Below are 17,253 nucleotides of genomic sequence, written 5' to 3' on the forward strand. Positions count from 1 at the left end.
GTGTTGGCAGTGCTGCAATGAGACTGAGTTGTTAGATCATTTTAAAAAGCTCCCTTTCTTTCATGTTTTCACTCTGCCCAGAATAAAAATATCATTTTGGGGTTTTTTTTGTAAGATTATTTCCCCCCTTGAATGACATGAGCCGAACAAGTTCAACATTAATATACTGAACCATACTTAAAATTTTTCTCTTTTTTGATCAAACCCCAGTAGTTAATCTTGTTATTTATGTGACTGCCAGAAAGTAGAGCATGTGGTTGCTCTTAAAAACGTACCTGAATAACAGTTTGCACAGTATTGTCCCAAGGGTCTTCCTTAGATTTTTCTTTTTCCATAATTGATTCCTTCTGTATGAATTATATGCCACATACCTGTGATAGTGGTTAAATGACCCACTAGCACTCACTAAAATGATCACACATTGAACTAAACAGAGAAGTAATGATGCTTTGTTAAAAAAAAAAAAAAAAGAGACTGTGAGAATGTGTTTTTATTTAAATGGGAATCAGATAATTCCAGAGCTTTACTCCTTTTAAAACAGCGAAGCAAATGATTCAGTGTCACTGGGCTAAGAGGAAGAAACTGTACACAAGTCAGCTCCAGATGTCTTCTTTCCTGACAGCTCCTTTTCTCATCTCTTTTCTGAACGATCAATTTTTTCTCCTTGGCAACCAGCAGCTCAATAAAGAAAGGCTTTTCTAAAACAGTTTGGTAGAACGTTTCTTTCTTCTTCTTAAGGGGACACATCTCTTCCTATGGCTTTCATACCATACTCTTCTTTCCTCCTCCTACCAGATAAAAGCACCGCTGTGCAATCTCATTCAGTTCAGCTCTTTGCCACCATTATTACGATTTTTTTATGTAACAGCTGAGGCTTTCAAACAGAAATGATTGCTTCTGGGGAGCATCATGCACTCTCCTTGAGAGCATTCAACTAATGGGCAGAGGAGGCAGCTCTTCCTGCTCCATTATCTTGTCTCTTGGGTGGCTGCTCGCCTCTCACATACATGGATGCTAAATGCTCTAGCTGCCATGCGATAGCAGATCCCTGGTGGAAATAACTGTGGAAGGGGAAAAGCCACGGGATGAAAATATGAATCATTTCCCCCTCCCTCCCCATTTTCTCCTTTTATTGATCAGGTGTATTGTTAGGTAATACACCTAGTTCTGCTCTCCCCTCAGATCTTGCTAATGTGTAGGGTTTAGCGTTTTAATGTGTGTAAATTTTTTATGGCCTCTCACTGGCACATCCCAACCTTTCTTTTAATTTAGATCCTCTACAGTCCTGCTTTCCAGAGGAAGTACACACGTCTATAAAGTGAATTAGAGTCTCTTACTGGGAGGCCCATAAGGATACTTCTATGCCAAGAATCTGGAACTGTAGCCTGCTTCTTGGGCCCGGCCAAGCATCATAAACACATCATAGACTAAGTGAACTGTTGAGTAGCTATCATTGTATGCTGGGCATGCATGCATGGCACAGAGGATGTTCTGACAGTTTCATAGACACAAAGATTTGTTTGTGGTGTCCATAGCTAATGGCATACTTTGCCTGTAGTAGTGAAAGTTATTTCTAGAGAAAAATTAAAATAAAGGAAGAGGAGAGAGAGGAAAAAGAGGGGAAACCTTCTCCAGTGGCCAGCTGGGGAAGGCAATGATGGGGTCCCATAGGAGCATCCTCCTCTGTGGGCCCTCTCCAGTGCAGCATGTGATGACAATGAAAATGGTGAGGGTGATGATTTCTTGCTGTGCTTTTCCTTAGTATCATATGTTTTCATCAGGGCCTATTTAAACTCCCTATTGGTTACTCCTGGTTGTGATTCTATTAGCTCTGGGAAGAAAATGCTCATTGTGTGCAAATGTTGCACATTCATTACTTGTTAAGTTTCTGTGAATACATATTATTGGATAATATTTATTGAGAATTTAAATACCTGTTAGCTGCTTTGTTGGACATGACATTTGTTTTTCTCTTTTATATACTAAAGTCTACAAAACAAGAGATAAAGAAGCAGAGGGAGGAAGAGCAATTCTCACACTGGTGCTTTCCATGAGAATCCACTACAATAACACTGTGGGGGTTTGCAGAGGCAGGGCTGTGACAGCAATAATATGGGAACAGCACAAGTGCAATAAAGGAAAACTGTTGCCACAGAGACGCTGATAATTACTGCCTCATGGCTTCAGAGAGAGCTTTTGTATCTGCACGCAGCATGCCCCGAGCACTGCTAAGGCGAAAGCACCAGGGCAAGTAGGCACCTAAGAGCTAGCAGGAGCCTGGACACAGCCTGACATGGAGCCATGAATTCCAGTATAAAATCAAGGTGTCTGTTGAGAGGAGTGTTTAGCACAGGCAAGGCAGGGTGCAGCTGGCAAGAGAGATTTTCTAAGGCCAGTAGGGGAGGAGAGGATGGCACAGCTCTCCTCCTAATTCAGTCTCAGCTTCAGCTCTGGCTGTTTTGAAGGAAAGTCACAACACCAGGAGGAGTGTTTGAATAAATACTTCCTAACACCCTGCCTGATGATCAGCTTAGAACTGAGATTTGATTACACTTGCTGAGATCTGACCTTACATAACCACCTGTTTTCTGAGAGGTCTTAAAATAATCCAGTCCTTTTTCAAATCCAGCTTCAGTGGGTGACTTCTCCAGGACCTGGAGATGCCAGCCCCCACCACAATATCCACTGAGGGGTGGAGACTAAAAGCTTTTTTCTGTGCTAGGCTTTGGAGTGCAGGGGTGAGGCAGAGAAGATACCCCTGCTACCCAGTGGCAGGGACCTTCTTCTCCTTACCAAGCCAGGTCCTCTTACTCTCCCCCTTTTACCCGCTTAGCTCTCCCTCTCCTTTACTGGGATGCTCTGTCCATCTTCAGTCTCTCTCAGGCTAGTCTCTGGAGGAAACTGGCTCTGTTTTACCCCTACTCTCTCATCCACAGCCAAATCAGGTTTTTTTAGCTCTTCTTGCTGTTTCCCTTGCTCCCCCAGAGGAATCAAGTCATCCAGCAGTAACATGTGAAGTCTTTGCACACCTTCAGGCTGGAGATGGGGTTTATGAGATAAGCACGTTAACCAGCCTGAAAGCTGCTTAGGCAAGCATTAAATCTCCAATCTTCTCTCCATCTTTCAGGAAATCTCTTCTGGAGGAGATGGAGAGATGGAGCACACAGTCATGTTGACTGGGGTCAGCTCTTTGTCCAGCTGAGAGCCCTCAAGTCCTGTGGTGAGGTGGTTTGAAGGGATTGCCATGGGATTGGGCAGTAGGAAACTCAGATAAACCCTTACCAGGGGCTCTGTGGCTGCACCCTGAAGTACCTTCCTCCGCCTTGCTCTCCATGCTGAATATTGGCTTCTTTGTCTGGCACTGTGTCTAGTGCCCATCCCTTTCCTCCCTTCTTACCCCATCATCTGCACGCTCCTCTGCAGCACTTTAGGAGGGGAGAATAGCACGGAGTAGGAAGAAGACAAGCACAACATGTGTTAGGCACAGCAGGATCAACCTTAGGATGCTTCCTTTAAAAACCAAATCCTGGTACACCTTGTGCCTGAATCTGATTTGCATGGAATGAATTCATGCTTCATTGGCTGTAACCCCTGTTTATCCTGCTTAAGTGAGAGGGGGAGGAGGCAGTGCTGGGTTTACCAAGGAGTTCCGCGGCACTTGGTGATGCAGTGAATACCCCCTCATATGGCAGGGAAAGGCCTTGCATCTGATCTGTCACCTTCCCCCACGCTCATCACCTTGTGACTGCCTCAGGCCCAGATTACCTCCTCCCATCTCTGGAGGAGAAAGGATCTCTGCAGGTAGTGAGGACACCATCTGGGGACACTCACCTGGGGATGCTCATGACTTAAACTGATGCTTACCTTGCAGCAGCTGTTGACATGAATTTGCTGCACTATGATGTTTTCTTCCCAGCGTATCACTAGTCTTTCTGGAGACTGCAAAAGGCTTGAGGGACAGTGACAGGATTCAGCAACGTTACCTAAGTTAGTAACTCTGTGTACTGAGTTCAGTGCAAATTCAAACGGGAAGCTCCAAACCACTTTACAAGAGCAGTACTAAAAAAATATAACACTATTGGGCCTCTTACAGTAATAAAAATGGATTCCCTGCCTGGACTGAAATATCTTTTTATTTTTCCCCTCAGAACTTCCAGCTGGGGAAATTTCAGCTCCAAATTAGACAATTTTGGAAATTAAGAGTAGATGAAAGTAAAGGATTCTAACAGGTGAGGATTTCCTGAATTAGTCACTCCTGAAGGCCATAAAATAGCTCCTTTCCTGAAACGCAGACACCTTTTCTGCAGAAGATAGAGGTGACATTAAGCAGCATACAGCAACAATGTACCACCAGTCTAAAAAATTCAAACCCAGAAATGCTGGACAGCTTATGGGAGCAATCCAAACTCAAACAGAGAAAAAAAATCAAAAATTACATGCCTAATTTTTTTAATCTTACAATTTTTAAGAAATCTCATTATTTGTTGGATCTAATAAGGTGCTATAGAAAGTGTATGACTGTTGAGAATAAAGGCTGCATAGTTGAAGAATATGTATTTAAAAATTTGCATACGCTTTTGGCTATTTACTTGAAAGAAGTTTAGACACTTGCGGTTGATGATACGTATTAATGTGGTCAATTAATTGTACAACCGACTGTGATCAGTTAGGTCAAAGTAAATAAGTCCTAATCATAATATTTTAAGTAGAAAATATTTTTTCAAACTAAGAACACATTTGAAATATTACAGTTTCATTTACAATAAAGCTGGTATGCTCTAGCTGTTGTCCTTGCCTCCTTCTGCTGCAGACAGAAGAATTGGCTGGGGTTGGACAATGTTTGGAAGAGATGATCTTCATTGCATGGCATCAGTTTGTCAGAGATTAAATACTCAGTGGTAGGGATTTGCTTTCAGTAATATTCTTCTCCAACATGGTTCAAAATCTGCCTTTCTTCCAGCAGATCAGTGATGTGGTTCCCCAGCAGGATGTTGGATATGCTGACCCAAAGGATGATGCCTTCTAAGCTCTCATCTGCTTGACATGGTGCATACCTAATGTACGCAGCTCCTTCTCACCCCTCTTACAAATACGAAGATGAAGCACAGAGCAATGACATGATTTGTCCAGGATTACATATCAGCTAATTTCTAACCTAGGAGTAAAATCTGTTTCTCCTGTGTGATAAGCAGACGTGCCAATATAGGCTGAGTGTATGTACTCTATGGTGCCACATAGCTATACATCCCTATGCCTTAATGTATATTTGTGGATATACTGGTCTTGATGTATGCTCATATACATTTAGAAATAGTATGCAAATAGCTTCACAAAGGCACAGGCAGTCTGGTATTTATAGAATCATAGAATCAACCAGGTTGGAAAAGACCTTCAAGATCATCAAGTCCAACCATTCCCCCAGCACTGCAAAGGCCACCACCAAATCATGTCACTGAGGGTCTCATCTACACAGTTTGTGAACACTTCCAGGGACGGTGATTCCACCACTGCCCTGGGCAGCCTGTTCCAATGCCTGACTGCCCTTTGGGGAATAAATTGTTCCTAATATCCAGTCTAACTGAAAAAAAAAAAAAAAAGAGACAAGCTAAACCCCAACCACCCCCCCAGCAAAAATTATTGTAATGATGCTGGAGTTATGATTGCCTTGCTCTCTCTGTACACAGCCACTAAACCCAAGGGAATTTCAAGCCAAGCCATGAGCAAACTGTAACCTTAACCCACACACCCTCCTAAAGGGTATTATGGTTTCCCAGTACAAATTGGGAAATCTACTGAAATCAGAGTGTTAGTACAGACAGCACAGGAAACAAGAAGTTGATGTACCAGACACAGAGGCTGTTTAACAAGACCATTTCCTCAAAGCTCTCTGTAGTTTACACATCCAGCTCTTCACACCTTTCTCAGGCCAGGGCTATTCACATGAACATTTTGAGCCGCCATAATGTGGCACTGTCATTGGTAGAATTTGCTCTGTCCTTTCCTCATCCCTATCCCATACAGCCCCTTCCCTTATGTTGGCCCAAGGGTTTAGCCACATTGGGCCACTGTGAACAAGGACCGGGAAACCTATCTGAGTTTAAAATTATATAGTTATGCATTTCATTGCATATTCGTGTGAGGCACATTTTAAACTCAGCTCAGTGCTGTGCTCAGCTCAGCTCTCTTGTGCTGGCCCATGGGCAGGGTTAGAGTAGGAGTGAAACAGAGCAGCAGAGAATAAAATAATTTCTCATGGCAGTGAAGCTAATTCGTGGAAGCTTAAAATGTTTCTGAGGCTACAGCCCCTGCTAAACAGAAATTCATTGCCAGACAGACATATGCTCTCTTGGTCCCTTGAAAAGCATGAGGTCAGAATCAAAGTGCCACCCATAGCCTAAATGAAAGCAATGGTAGGCTGAGAAAATCAGTTCCCCTCCTCCGAGATCTCCTGCTCCTTTAGGAGAGCCCTCTTACTCAGCTGTTTGCAGCCTTTAAAAATTTGCGTACGATACATGTTTTTTAATAGACATGTGGATCCAGGGCAGTGAATTTAAGCCCACTGATAATAGATTTGCTTTGCTTATTTTGCTTCTGGAAATGCATGAAGAGCAGTCTATCAATCATCGCAGATCCACATTTGCTGTTTGCAAACCAATGATCTAATTTGTTGTGCATTGGGGATTGTGTGTGTGAAGGATTTATCTGACTGAAGATATTTCTCAAGGAAGTGGTGTAAAATCTTTCTGATAATTTCTGATCATTTCTGCTCTGGGAAAGGAGAGCCTGTTCTCTCTGAGGTAGCTGCTCTTTGAAACCGCATGTGTGAAAATGGCTGGGAGTTGGGAACAATTAGCTGATTAAGTGCAGCAGGTAGCATATGTTAACCAGGAAAAATGAGGTTCATCAGTAATGAATCTTAATTGCACCCCTCAGTATCCCTCCCCCTATGCAGGAATACATTCAACGTGATTCTCCGCTTATTTTAATCGGTATAAATCAGGGTCAGGTTTTGAAATCGACCGCAATTACTCCAGGAAAGTAAACAAAATAAAACCCAGGACTGCCAAACAAAGACATCCCCCTCTTTCCCAGGCACACGGATCAGGGCGCGGGAAGCATTCCCGCGTCCTGAGCCGGGCTCAGCTCCGTAAACAAAGCCCCGCGGACCTCCGCGCAGAAAGAGCGCAGCGGCCCCGCAGACAAAGCGAGGCCGGCGACAGCTACTGAGCGCTGCAGCATGCGGGACCGTGCAGGGCTTCCTCTGCGAGTGGGCTCTGGCGGCGGCTGCGGCTTTTTTTTTTTTTTTTTTCCCATTCGTGTGAGCGTTATTTTTTTTTTTTTTTTTTTTTTTTTTTTTCTCTTCTCTCTTCACCAACTTCCTTCCTGCTCCAACTGCCAAAGCCCAAAGCTGAAAGCTGAGTGGAGGACTCCGGTCGCAGGCGCCGCTGAGCCGGTGAGTGCGAACCCCGGCGGGGAGAGTGCGGGGAGAGCCGGGTAGGGGGACTGGAGAGGGCTCACCATGTCCCCGGGCGCTGCTCAACTTTGCGCCTTTGTTCCCGGCGGCTAGCTCCGTTGCCCAGCCCTGCCCGGGGTGACGGGCAGGGCCCCCACTGCATCCGAGGGGGAAGTTGGGCTCCACGCTGTGGTGGGCTGGAGGGACAGGGGAAGGAAAGGCAGCCCCCGGGGTGGTGGGAGGGCCCCCATGGGGTGTCGGTGAGTGTACCCCAGTGGGGTGATACCCGGCGGTCCCCGAGTTCCCTTTCTGCCCTCACCCCCACGGGGGTGGGATGGGGATTCATGGCCCTGGAGGGGTCAGTGTGTTTTGCCCATGTTGTGGAAAATCACTGCTAAAACCCACTTCCTGGAGATAAGCCCTCGATCAGAGGGTGTTTTGGGGGAGTGATGCCCAGAGGGAGGGTGAATAAAATGCTGCCCCTGTGTCACTGCTCTTTGTGCCCATGGAGGCATGTGGGGGCTGAGGAGGTGCCCACCATCTGCCCCATCTGCTGCAACCCCACTTCTACTGCGGATGTGAGGGCAGCCACCTCCCTGCACAGGCAGAGCCCAGCCAAGAGATGCTCACACCACTCAGCAGGGCATGATTCCTCCTTCATCTCCTGCAGCCATCTCTGTCTCTGGAAAGGACTTCTAACACTGCCCTTGCCCCTCTCCCCACTGCTTTGTGGGTGCTGCCAGGCCTCAGAAGCACAGGTGATGCATGACTGTGGGTTGGGGCTGCAGGAAAGCAAGTAAAATGTAGTGATGCAAGGCACAAATTGCCCAGAGTTCTCCTTGCGTGGAGCATTTCTGGGGTTAATTTTCTCATTTGTACTGTGGCTTGTGGCCTGAAGAGGGGTCTCCATCTTAGCCCAGCCCTTGGCTTGGGTAGTGGTACAGGATCTCAGGGACCCTGATAATTGGGTACCCCACTCACTTTGGGGAAGTGTTGGTGCCGGAGCCCAGTAGCATGTCTCAGCTTGTAGAGCTGGAGCAAGTAGAGGCAGGGGCAGCTGAGATGTGAGCTTTCCTCTTGGTCACTTTCTGCCTGAGAATTTGACGGAAAGGCAGGATCAGGTCAACAGCCCAGGGAGAAATGCCAGAATGGGCTCTCATCAGTGCCATACTAAGATGTGTGTGAGCCAGCGGTTGTTCAGTGAGCCACCCACACGGGCTGGCAGGGAATGTCTATATGGCTTATGTGATACAAAGGGAAGGTCTGAGGGATGGAGAGCAACCAGCTGTTGCAACCCTGACTGCTTTTTCTCTGAGTGTAGCCATTGCTCTCTCAGGTGTTAAATCACCTCCACTCCCCTCCCAGAGGACAGGGGCAGACAGGCAGTTCTGCGCTGTGGTTGTAGTGGTGGCAGATGCAGCCTGGTATCATGAGAGAGCTCAGGAGAGAGAAAATTACTTGAGTCCGCAGCTGGAGCCCAAGTGAAAGGCAAGACCTGGTGGTGGCTGCTGCAGCTCATTACATCCTTTTCCTGTGCCGCATGTGGGATGGCACTGAGAGGATGGCGAGGCTTTGTAAGGTGACTAATGCTGGGGCCGCAGAGCAATGGGGCTTGAGCAGTTGTTGCTGTCATGAGGAAGCTTCTGATTTCCCTCCTCATGAGGACAAGCTCAAGGGCCTTCCCTATGGTGTGTAAGTCCTTCACACTTCTAAGGCTGGGCATGAACTCAGCCGCAGTTATTCAGCTGCTGGAATGTGTTTTCTTCCCTGTTCATGTGAGCTGGGATTCCCATTTATTTCTCAGCTGCCTGCTCTGCACTAATTCCTGAGTCACCACAAAATTGCAAAGTAGTCTTGCAATTGCCATTAACATTCTCGACTGTGACACCGCTCTTCTTATTCTTCTGCTGCTTGGTCCTTCTCTGTCCTGTTGTAACATGTCAATACATCCCTCCCTGTTCTGTGGGGGTTTGGGGTTGGGTTGGGTTTTTTTTTCATTATTTTTTCCCCACTGGAATTGCACTGGGAAGTCTGGATATTACTCATTGCTGCCTGATTCCACTTGCTGATTCACCCTGAACTGTTGCTTTTTTGCATTTCCTTTCTAGTTTAATGAATGAGATAACTATCCCACTAGCTCCCAGTTTAACTTATGGGAGCAGGGGTGAATGTTAAGGCCAGCTGCAGAGAAGGATAAAGGGTTTGCTGGGGAAACTGCAAATAATCAGGCAAAAGGGGAATTTTTATTTGGGACAATCTCGAAAAAGGGGTTAATACAAGGATAATTGGAAGTGAACTGAATGAACTGTGTAGCTTGACCAAATCCTTTTGCTGCCAAACAGCAAGGAATGGCTTGGCCATTTGTGACAACTGCTGCTGCGCCAGAGCACTGCTCTGTTTTCCGCCTTTCTCTGAAGAATGGGAAAGTGTTTGGAACCATGCGGCTGGCTCCGCAAGGCAGGCAGCTGACTAAGGGGGACCAGGCGCAGCACTGCTCACCTCTCCTGCTTGTCTCCTTTTCTGCCATCCCATGCCCTGGCTGCTCATCGGTTGATCTCTCCCTGCTCTGGCTCCCATTTGGGATGCCACCCAAGCAGCTTTGCTGCACGCCTGCATTCAGCGGTGCATGTCCTGACTGTGCTGGCTGCAGGCTCCAGCCATCCTGCCTCTCTTTTTGGAGAAACCCTGCTGATGCAGCACAGGTACACATGGCTGCTCTGCAGCTGGGCTGGGTGCAGCTCCCTTCCTCAGCGGGAAGGAGACAAGATTGGTGCCTGAGGTGAGCTATTCCTGGAGCAAGCTCTGGGAACACTAGCAGATAAGACTATAGTGGGTGCATTTCCGTGAAGGCTGCTTACTAGTATGAGGGTGCTGCTGCCAGGTATTTGAGCTTTCTGTGAAATGTGGCTTTTAGCCTATTGTGAAAGGGTAAATGAAACCTCTGGCATTGGCTTTATTCATGTCTCTCTGTGCCCCAGTGCGTGGCAGTGGCTCTTTGTGTGAGATAGCTGGTGAGCACTGAAGCACGGTGGCTTGTAATTGCAGGGCTGCCGGCCACAACTGTGCTGCAGAGTGGCTGTAAATCACTCTGCTTTCAGCCTCCGCTCCTGCACCTCCTCCTCAGGAGGGAAGAATGGTGTAGGTCTGTAGGTCTGCGTGTGCGCGTGGTGCCTGCAGGGAGAGGAGCGGGGGCAGAGGGGGATTGTGTTCGAGCCAGAATATCGGCTCGGCAGTGCCGGGATTGCAGCTGATCACCAGCGCCATTTGCCTTTAACGATCCTGCTCTGTGCTGGGTGTGTGCCTGCCTATCCAGGGACTGAGCCAGGCTGTGCCCAGAGCAATTGGCCCTAGAGATTGCCTTCCAAAGCAATCTCATTGACTACCCCCTCCTCTGTTACCCAGACCAAGTGACCATGACTGAGAAGACCCAAGAACCTCATGTGGAGGATGATGATGATGAGCTGGATGGGAAACTCAACTACAAACCTCCTCCCCAGAAGACACTGCAGGAGCTGCAAGAGTTGGACAAGGATGATGAAAGCCTTGCTAAGTACAAGAAGTCCCTGCTGGGAGATGGACCTGTGGTAGTAGGTAGGCTGGGGCATCCTGATAGGAAGGGACTGGGGAGATACATCACACCAGTGTGCTGGGGGGATGATGCAAAGTGGCTTTAAAGAAGAGTGAGCTTGTTTGACCAGGTACATGAGCTGCTTCTGTTGGAGGACTGGGGATGGACAGGTAGAAAAATGCATGTCAAATAAACAGGGAAGATGCTCTGACCATTAGGTGTAAGGTTACTAGGGCATGCTGACATCAGAAGGGGATGTGTGGTGGGAGGTCTGTGGGCCTTGAAGGGTTAAAAACCCCTGAGAGGACCAGTGTATGCTGAAGGAGGGACTTGCTGCTCAGAATGATCTTAACAGGGGGATTGCCTTGGAGTGGAAAGACCTCCTCTAGGTATTGGGATGGAGGCTGGAGGGATCCATGTTGGAAGACTGGGGTAGATACATGGTTGTATTGTACTAACAGTCTGTTGTTACTAGGTGTTCCGTGAAGTGTGGTTTTTGTGTTTCTTCAGTGTTCAGAGACTGTTCAGTCATCCGTCCCCACCCCCCCCTTTAATATTGCAAGCTGACAGCTTACCCCTGACTTTCCTATCTGCAGACCCAACAGCTCCTAATGTGGTGGTCACCCGCCTCACCCTGGTATGTGACTCTGCTCCAGGACCGATCACCATGGACCTTACAGGTAGGCACAGACTCTGTCATTGTGCACAAAAGGGAACAAGCAAAGGCCCTGGCATGCTTCACATTGAAAAGGAGCTTGTCCTTGGGATGCTGCAGTGGATTTTAGAGGAACTCTAAGGGCATCTTAGCCTTATTTCTTATTTTAATGTATATGTGTATGAAAAAGGAGACGTACAGAGAAAATTGTTGAGGGTCTTCTCTGGCTAGACTAATCTAGGAGCTCCTGAGTTTTTTCCTGCATTCTCTTCTTACTTCCTTTCAATGAGACCTCACGAGCACATGGGATGTGCATGTGTTTGGGTAACCGACTGTTTTGAAACTTCAGAATCAAGCAATGCTGCAGTTCCGGCTCCTGAGGACATGGGGAGAGAACCAGGCTTCACCTTATATGGGCTTTTCTGCAGAGAGAGGAAGCTGGGCCCAGAGGAGCAGAGAGGCTTCCTGTTCAACCAGAAGCACTCAGAACCCTGCAGAGTCCAGGCAGCCTCACAAGCTGAGCAGCAGCTGTAAAACATGCTCACTCACCCAAGCCAGGGCTGGGCATGGGTGAAGCATGCACATGTTCCTGCAGATTCCCAGAAATGGGTCTGTGCATAAACATCTTTGTGTATATATGCCCAGACCTGTGTTTGTTTAGGCATTATCTTCATAAATGTGGACAGAGACACATAGAATAGAATAATCTAGAGTTTCACTTCCAGAGACAGCCCTGACCTCAATTACACAGCTAAGGCAGGTGTAACCTCAATATCCCACTGATTAGAGGGGCTGTGTTTGAGAGGCTCATGCTGGGTTTCAGGTGAACATTAAATAAAAATTCCAACATTCCATTCAGAATCCATTTTCTAGCTTGTTAATTCATTGGAATTAAATTAACATATGCAGATTTTCCAGTTTCTTTTCCCAGTTCACCAGAATCCTGTTTCCCAAGTGTTTCTACGCAACTGGCATTTGGTTAACAAATGAGCCTTTGACCCCCATGAGCATATAATTCCCTTTTGATAGAAATAGGACATGCTGCTCTGAAGTTCAGCTGAGGTCCAAGATGGTCCTTGTTGATATTCATGTCTCAGAATTATATGTACATAGTTTTTGCAGGTAGAACTTTTCATGATTCTTCAGTTTTCATTGCATAAGACTGTGCCAGAGATTGCTACCTTGTGCACATTCTTAGAGTCAATACATATGTACACCTAGGTGTTTCTGTGTATGTGCTCTCAACAGGGCAGTTGCTTACACAGACTTCTGTATTCATTTTGTAAGTGTGCTGTGCCTGAAGGGGATGCTTGCTTTCAACACCAATCCCAGCCCCATCCTCCCTGCATGTGGTCTCTTCTCTACATGTCTACATGTGCATCTACACTTCTGACGTGTCTAGTTAATGGCTTGATCCTCTCTTTACAGGTGATCTGGAAACACTTAAGAAAGAGACCTTCGTTTTAAAGGAAGGAGTGGAATACAGAGTTAAGATCCACTTCAGAGTGAGTTGTTTTCCTTCCTGTTGCTTCTCATCACTTGCTGAGTCTGGTCAGTGACAGCCTACCAGATAAGTAGAGCCAGGCAGCATGCCTGCCTAAAAGTTGAGCCTTTGTAAAGCTTTCATAGCTTCAAGTGTCATTCTGCCCAACAAGGGATTGGGTATTTCCAGGGACTTGCTTGTGCTTGGTTGCCCCTTGGAAGAAGTTGCTTTCTGTCCACTCACAGTGGTGAGCAACAGGTGGTTTGGAAGCCAGATGGGTAGTTTTGGCTGAGTTTGGCTGTGCATTTTAGCCACCAGAAAACCTTTACTTCACACACAGTGGAAATGGACAGGAAGGAGAAGAGATAATTGTTTTCCATGAAGTACTGGTTCAGTTGGCATTGCTGAGCATCATGTATAGAATGCTAGAATGGTTGGGGTTGGAAAGGACCTTAAAGCTCATCCAGTTCCAACCTGCTGCCATGGGCAGGGACACCTTCCACTAGGCCAGGTTGCTGCAAGTCCCGTTCAACCTGGCCTTGAACACTGCCAGGGATGGAGCAGACGCAGCTTCTCTGGGCAACCTCTGCCAGGGCCTCACCACCCTTACAGTAAAGAATTTCTTCGTTATATCTAATCTAAACCTACCCTCTTTAAGATGAAAGCTGTTTCCCCTCATCCTGTCACTATATGCCCTTGTAGGAAATCCCTCTCCAGATTTCTTGTAGCCCTCCTTTAGGTACTGGGAGGCTGAATACATAAAAAAGATTTAATACTATAGCATTTGGCTGAAGATACCTGAGTTCTTCTGGGTCACAATATATCCAAATGGGCTCATTTCTTCCCCTCTCCTGTTAACCAGTGTGTCAGCCATTTCTTCTGCTTCCAGCTGAAAATGAAACTTGGCCACACTCCAGCGTGGCATCCAGTGCTGAAGTGATCATCCCCAACAAATGTTTGCTGCAGACAAAGCTGGGCTTGGCAGAGAAGGCAAAAAGGGAAGGAAAATAGCTCCTCTGAAATGGATAAGGGAAAGTGTTAATGTGTTTCATTCTGTAGGAAAGATTTCCCTTCTTCTCTGAGGCTTGCTTTTTCAGAGATTAATTTGTGTCCAGAGACACCTCCAGCTCTCCTTTGTGCTATGATATATTTCCATCTGTACCTGAAGCCCGTTGACAGGAGATGCCTGGAGCCAGACAAATTATTCTAACTCCCTCCCTCAGTTCCAAGGCTGGTAAGAGCTGGCACCATGTGAATTATCCCCTGGGATTTAAAAGGATCTGCCCATCTTGTTTCCAGATTGAGTAGTGCCATGGGGAGGCAATGTATGCTGGAGGTGGACAGCAAGGGATACATTCAAGCTATCCATAGGAGGTCTGAAGAAAAGCTATGAACAAAACTGTGCCCCTCTGTCTTTTGAGGAGAAACTTGCCAGCTCTCCACAGAGCTTAGAGAGTAGCTGGAAGTGGTCGGTTAACCTTGCCCCTCTGTTTGTGCTACATGGATAACTCTAGTCATACATGTCTGGTTTTCAACATGGAAATTGTTAACTAGGAATTCCCTGCTTCACTTTTCTTTGTCCTCATCAGCCCGTCTTGTGAAGCTGGCTGATGTGCTTCAGTCAGCTTCAAAGTCAGGGGAAAGGATGGAGAAGTGCAGGAAATGCACAGAGGATGCTGCAGGTCTCCAGGTGCCTATGGAGAAGTCCTCACAATGTGCCTTGTGCTGAACCTTTGAGAGCAGTGGTGTAGGAAGCCAAAATGGGTATGTCTCCAAGGAGAGGGAAAACCAGCAGCTACTAAATCAACCCCCCTCCCCTGACACTTCTTTCTGGTCACTTCTTGCAGGTAAACAGGGACATTGTGTCGGGACTGAAATACGTGCAGCACACCTACCGGACAGGGGTGAAGGGTAAGAGCTCTTTGCCTTGCACATCAGTGCTTCTACATCTGTGTTCCATCTGCTCAAACAAGTGTGCCAGCATCTCTGGATGAGGACAGGGCCTTCCCTGGTGCCAAGGCCCACCCTGTGCCAATATGTAGGAGGCAAAGCTTCTCAGCGGAGTGCCTTAGCCTGCACCCTGAATCACCCAGGCCAACTGCTTCCTGTTCCTGTGCAAACTCAATATGAGCCAGCTCTGGTATCTGTATGCTACACCACTGTGCAGCAGCAGTCCTTGGAGACAGAGGTTAGACAGTGCTTGCCACAGATTTCCTCTCTATACAGAGCTCTTCACCTCTCCTCCTCCCCTTTAGAGTGGCTCACCCTGTCACCCCTGAAAGCTCTTCCAAATGCACTTGGTAAAATTCAGAACTGCTCTATGGGACTTCCCACTGTGTGCAGAGCCCTGGGTTTGCCCCAGAAAGCGCACCTCTTTGTGCAGCGCTGCCCTGCCTGGATGAGGCAGAGGAGAGCCCCATTTTGCATACACACATCCCCCATGTGCATTTCTGCATGCAACCACCTCTAAGGCTCCAGCACACGTAAGTGGTGTCTTTCACAAGAAAAGAGTAGCAGGGGATCAAGAGAGATCTTGAGTCATACATTGAGTGTCCCCACTCCCCTCCAGCAGAACATACATATGAGAGGGTACTGACTGAGTTGCTTGTCCTTCTGCCTGTCTGTTTATCTTTCCAGCTGTCCTTATGCTTCACTAACTTTTTCCACTGATTCTGTTCCCCTTGCTGACATAGACTATCCCTTTCTCTCCCCACTATCTCCTTTCTTGTCTGTGATTTGTGCCCGTGCTCCTTGATCATTCTCCACCTGTGGGACTCATACCTTGTGAATTATTTTCTCCTAGTCGACAAAGCCACATTCATGGTTGGCAGCTACGGGCCACGGCCAGAGGAGTACGAGTTCCTGACGCCTATTGAGGAGGCTCCTAAGGGTATGCTGGCTCGAGGCACCTATCACAACAAGTCCTTCTTCACGGATGATGACAAGCATGACCATCTCACCTGGGAGTGGAACCTGTCCATCAAGAAGGAATGGACAGAATGAGTTCACTCAGTTTGCCTTCCCCCTTCCCATCCCCTTGCCTCCTGCACCAGTCTCCAGGTGGGCCATGCCCACCACACTGCTCCTTCCTGCCACTGTGGCCAGCTGCAACCCTGGCAGCCCTTCCCATGGGTGCTGGGGCTCTGTGCCAGGCCTCGGTCAATGCACAGGCCTGCAGGCGGCCTTTGCTGCTGCTTCTGATACACTGAAAATAACCTGCCCTTTCTCACTACCACCCCATCATTACACCTAATGGGTTAAATTGGGAAGTGTCTCCCTCCCTTTCTCCCAGTACTTCCTCCTGCTGCCTCCATCTCTCCTGTACCAACTCTGGTTCCAGAAGTGCCTTTTCTAGGAAACAAGATCACCTGTCAGGGTGGACTGGTCCCTGGAAAATCCCTATCTGAGTTATACTTGCCATATGTTCTGACTCACCGTAAATGGTTACTTACCTTCCATGATGGTCTCCTGGTCTGTATCTGGTGCCCCACCCCGTTAAAATCCATCCTTGTGCAGGCAAAACCAGTCAGGGGGAATGCAGCTAGATGCTGTAACAAGACTTCAGTGTCCCAAGAATAAAACCAGTTTCTTTCTTCTTTTCTGTATAAGCGTCACATTCTTTTCTAGAGTGTGTTTTTCAGTGATGTGTATGTGGAGAATGCATTATAGGAGGGCTTAAGAGCATGTTTCAGCAGGAAAATAGCCTGCCTCCTTCAAAACATGTCCCAGTGACTGCCCTATTGGCCAAGCACAAGGCAGCATCAGCCTCTGTTCCCCAGCACTTGGAGAAGTGCAGTGGCTCCTTCTGTGAGGAGAGATGTTCTTACCCAGCTGGGGCACCTGATCACACACCATAGGGTAGCCAAGGTGTCCAGCTCTGTGGGTGAGGGTGCACTGGTGGCGGTGTTGGTGAGGCTTTCCAAGGCTGTTGCCTGTGCAGCAGCGAGGGGCTCCCTCCCAGCCAGGAGGTTATCTCTGGAGCTGAAGGCTTCACCTTGGGCCAGCTGCTCTCTTCCCACCATGCAGGGAGTGGCTGTGGGCCCCTGCAGCAGCTGACGTGTCTGTTGCTGGAGAGGAGCGGAGCAGAATGCCAT

At 47.6% G+C, this 17,253-nt stretch overlaps 1 protein-coding gene across 1 annotated transcript; it reads left to right on the forward strand.

Moving 5' to 3' along the window:
- The first annotated feature begins 6,895 nt into the window (after positions 1 to 6,895).
- On the forward strand, positions 6,896 to 16,679 carry ARHGDIB (Rho GDP dissociation inhibitor beta). Its single transcript, XM_080626913.1, has 6 exons — positions 6,896 to 7,453; positions 10,856 to 11,044; positions 11,618 to 11,701; positions 13,105 to 13,181; positions 15,007 to 15,070; positions 15,963 to 16,679. The coding sequence occupies exons 2-6, from the start codon at positions 10,867 to 10,869 to the stop codon at positions 16,160 to 16,162; spliced, it is 603 nt and encodes a 200-aa protein (XP_080483039.1). The 5' UTR covers positions 6,896 to 7,453; positions 10,856 to 10,866; the 3' UTR covers positions 16,163 to 16,679.
- Positions 16,680 to 17,253: the final 574 nt, after the last annotated feature.

This window comes from Psittacula echo, assembly GCF_963264785.1.
Source record: "Psittacula echo genome assembly, chromosome: 1".
Classification (NCBI taxonomy): Eukaryota; Metazoa; Chordata; class Aves; order Psittaciformes; family Psittacidae; genus Psittacula; species Psittacula echo.

Coding starts and splice junctions, on each gene's coding strand:
- ARHGDIB (XM_080626913.1), top strand. CDS start 10,867: ATGACTGAGAAGACCCAAGAACCTCATGTGGAGGATGATGATGATGAG. Junction 11,702..13,104: donor GATCACCATGGACCTTACAG/GTAGGCACAGAC, acceptor CTCTCTTTACAG/GTGATCTGGAAACACTTAAG. Junction 13,182..15,006: donor GAGTTAAGATCCACTTCAGA/GTGAGTTGTTTT, acceptor CACTTCTTGCAG/GTAAACAGGGACATTGTGTC.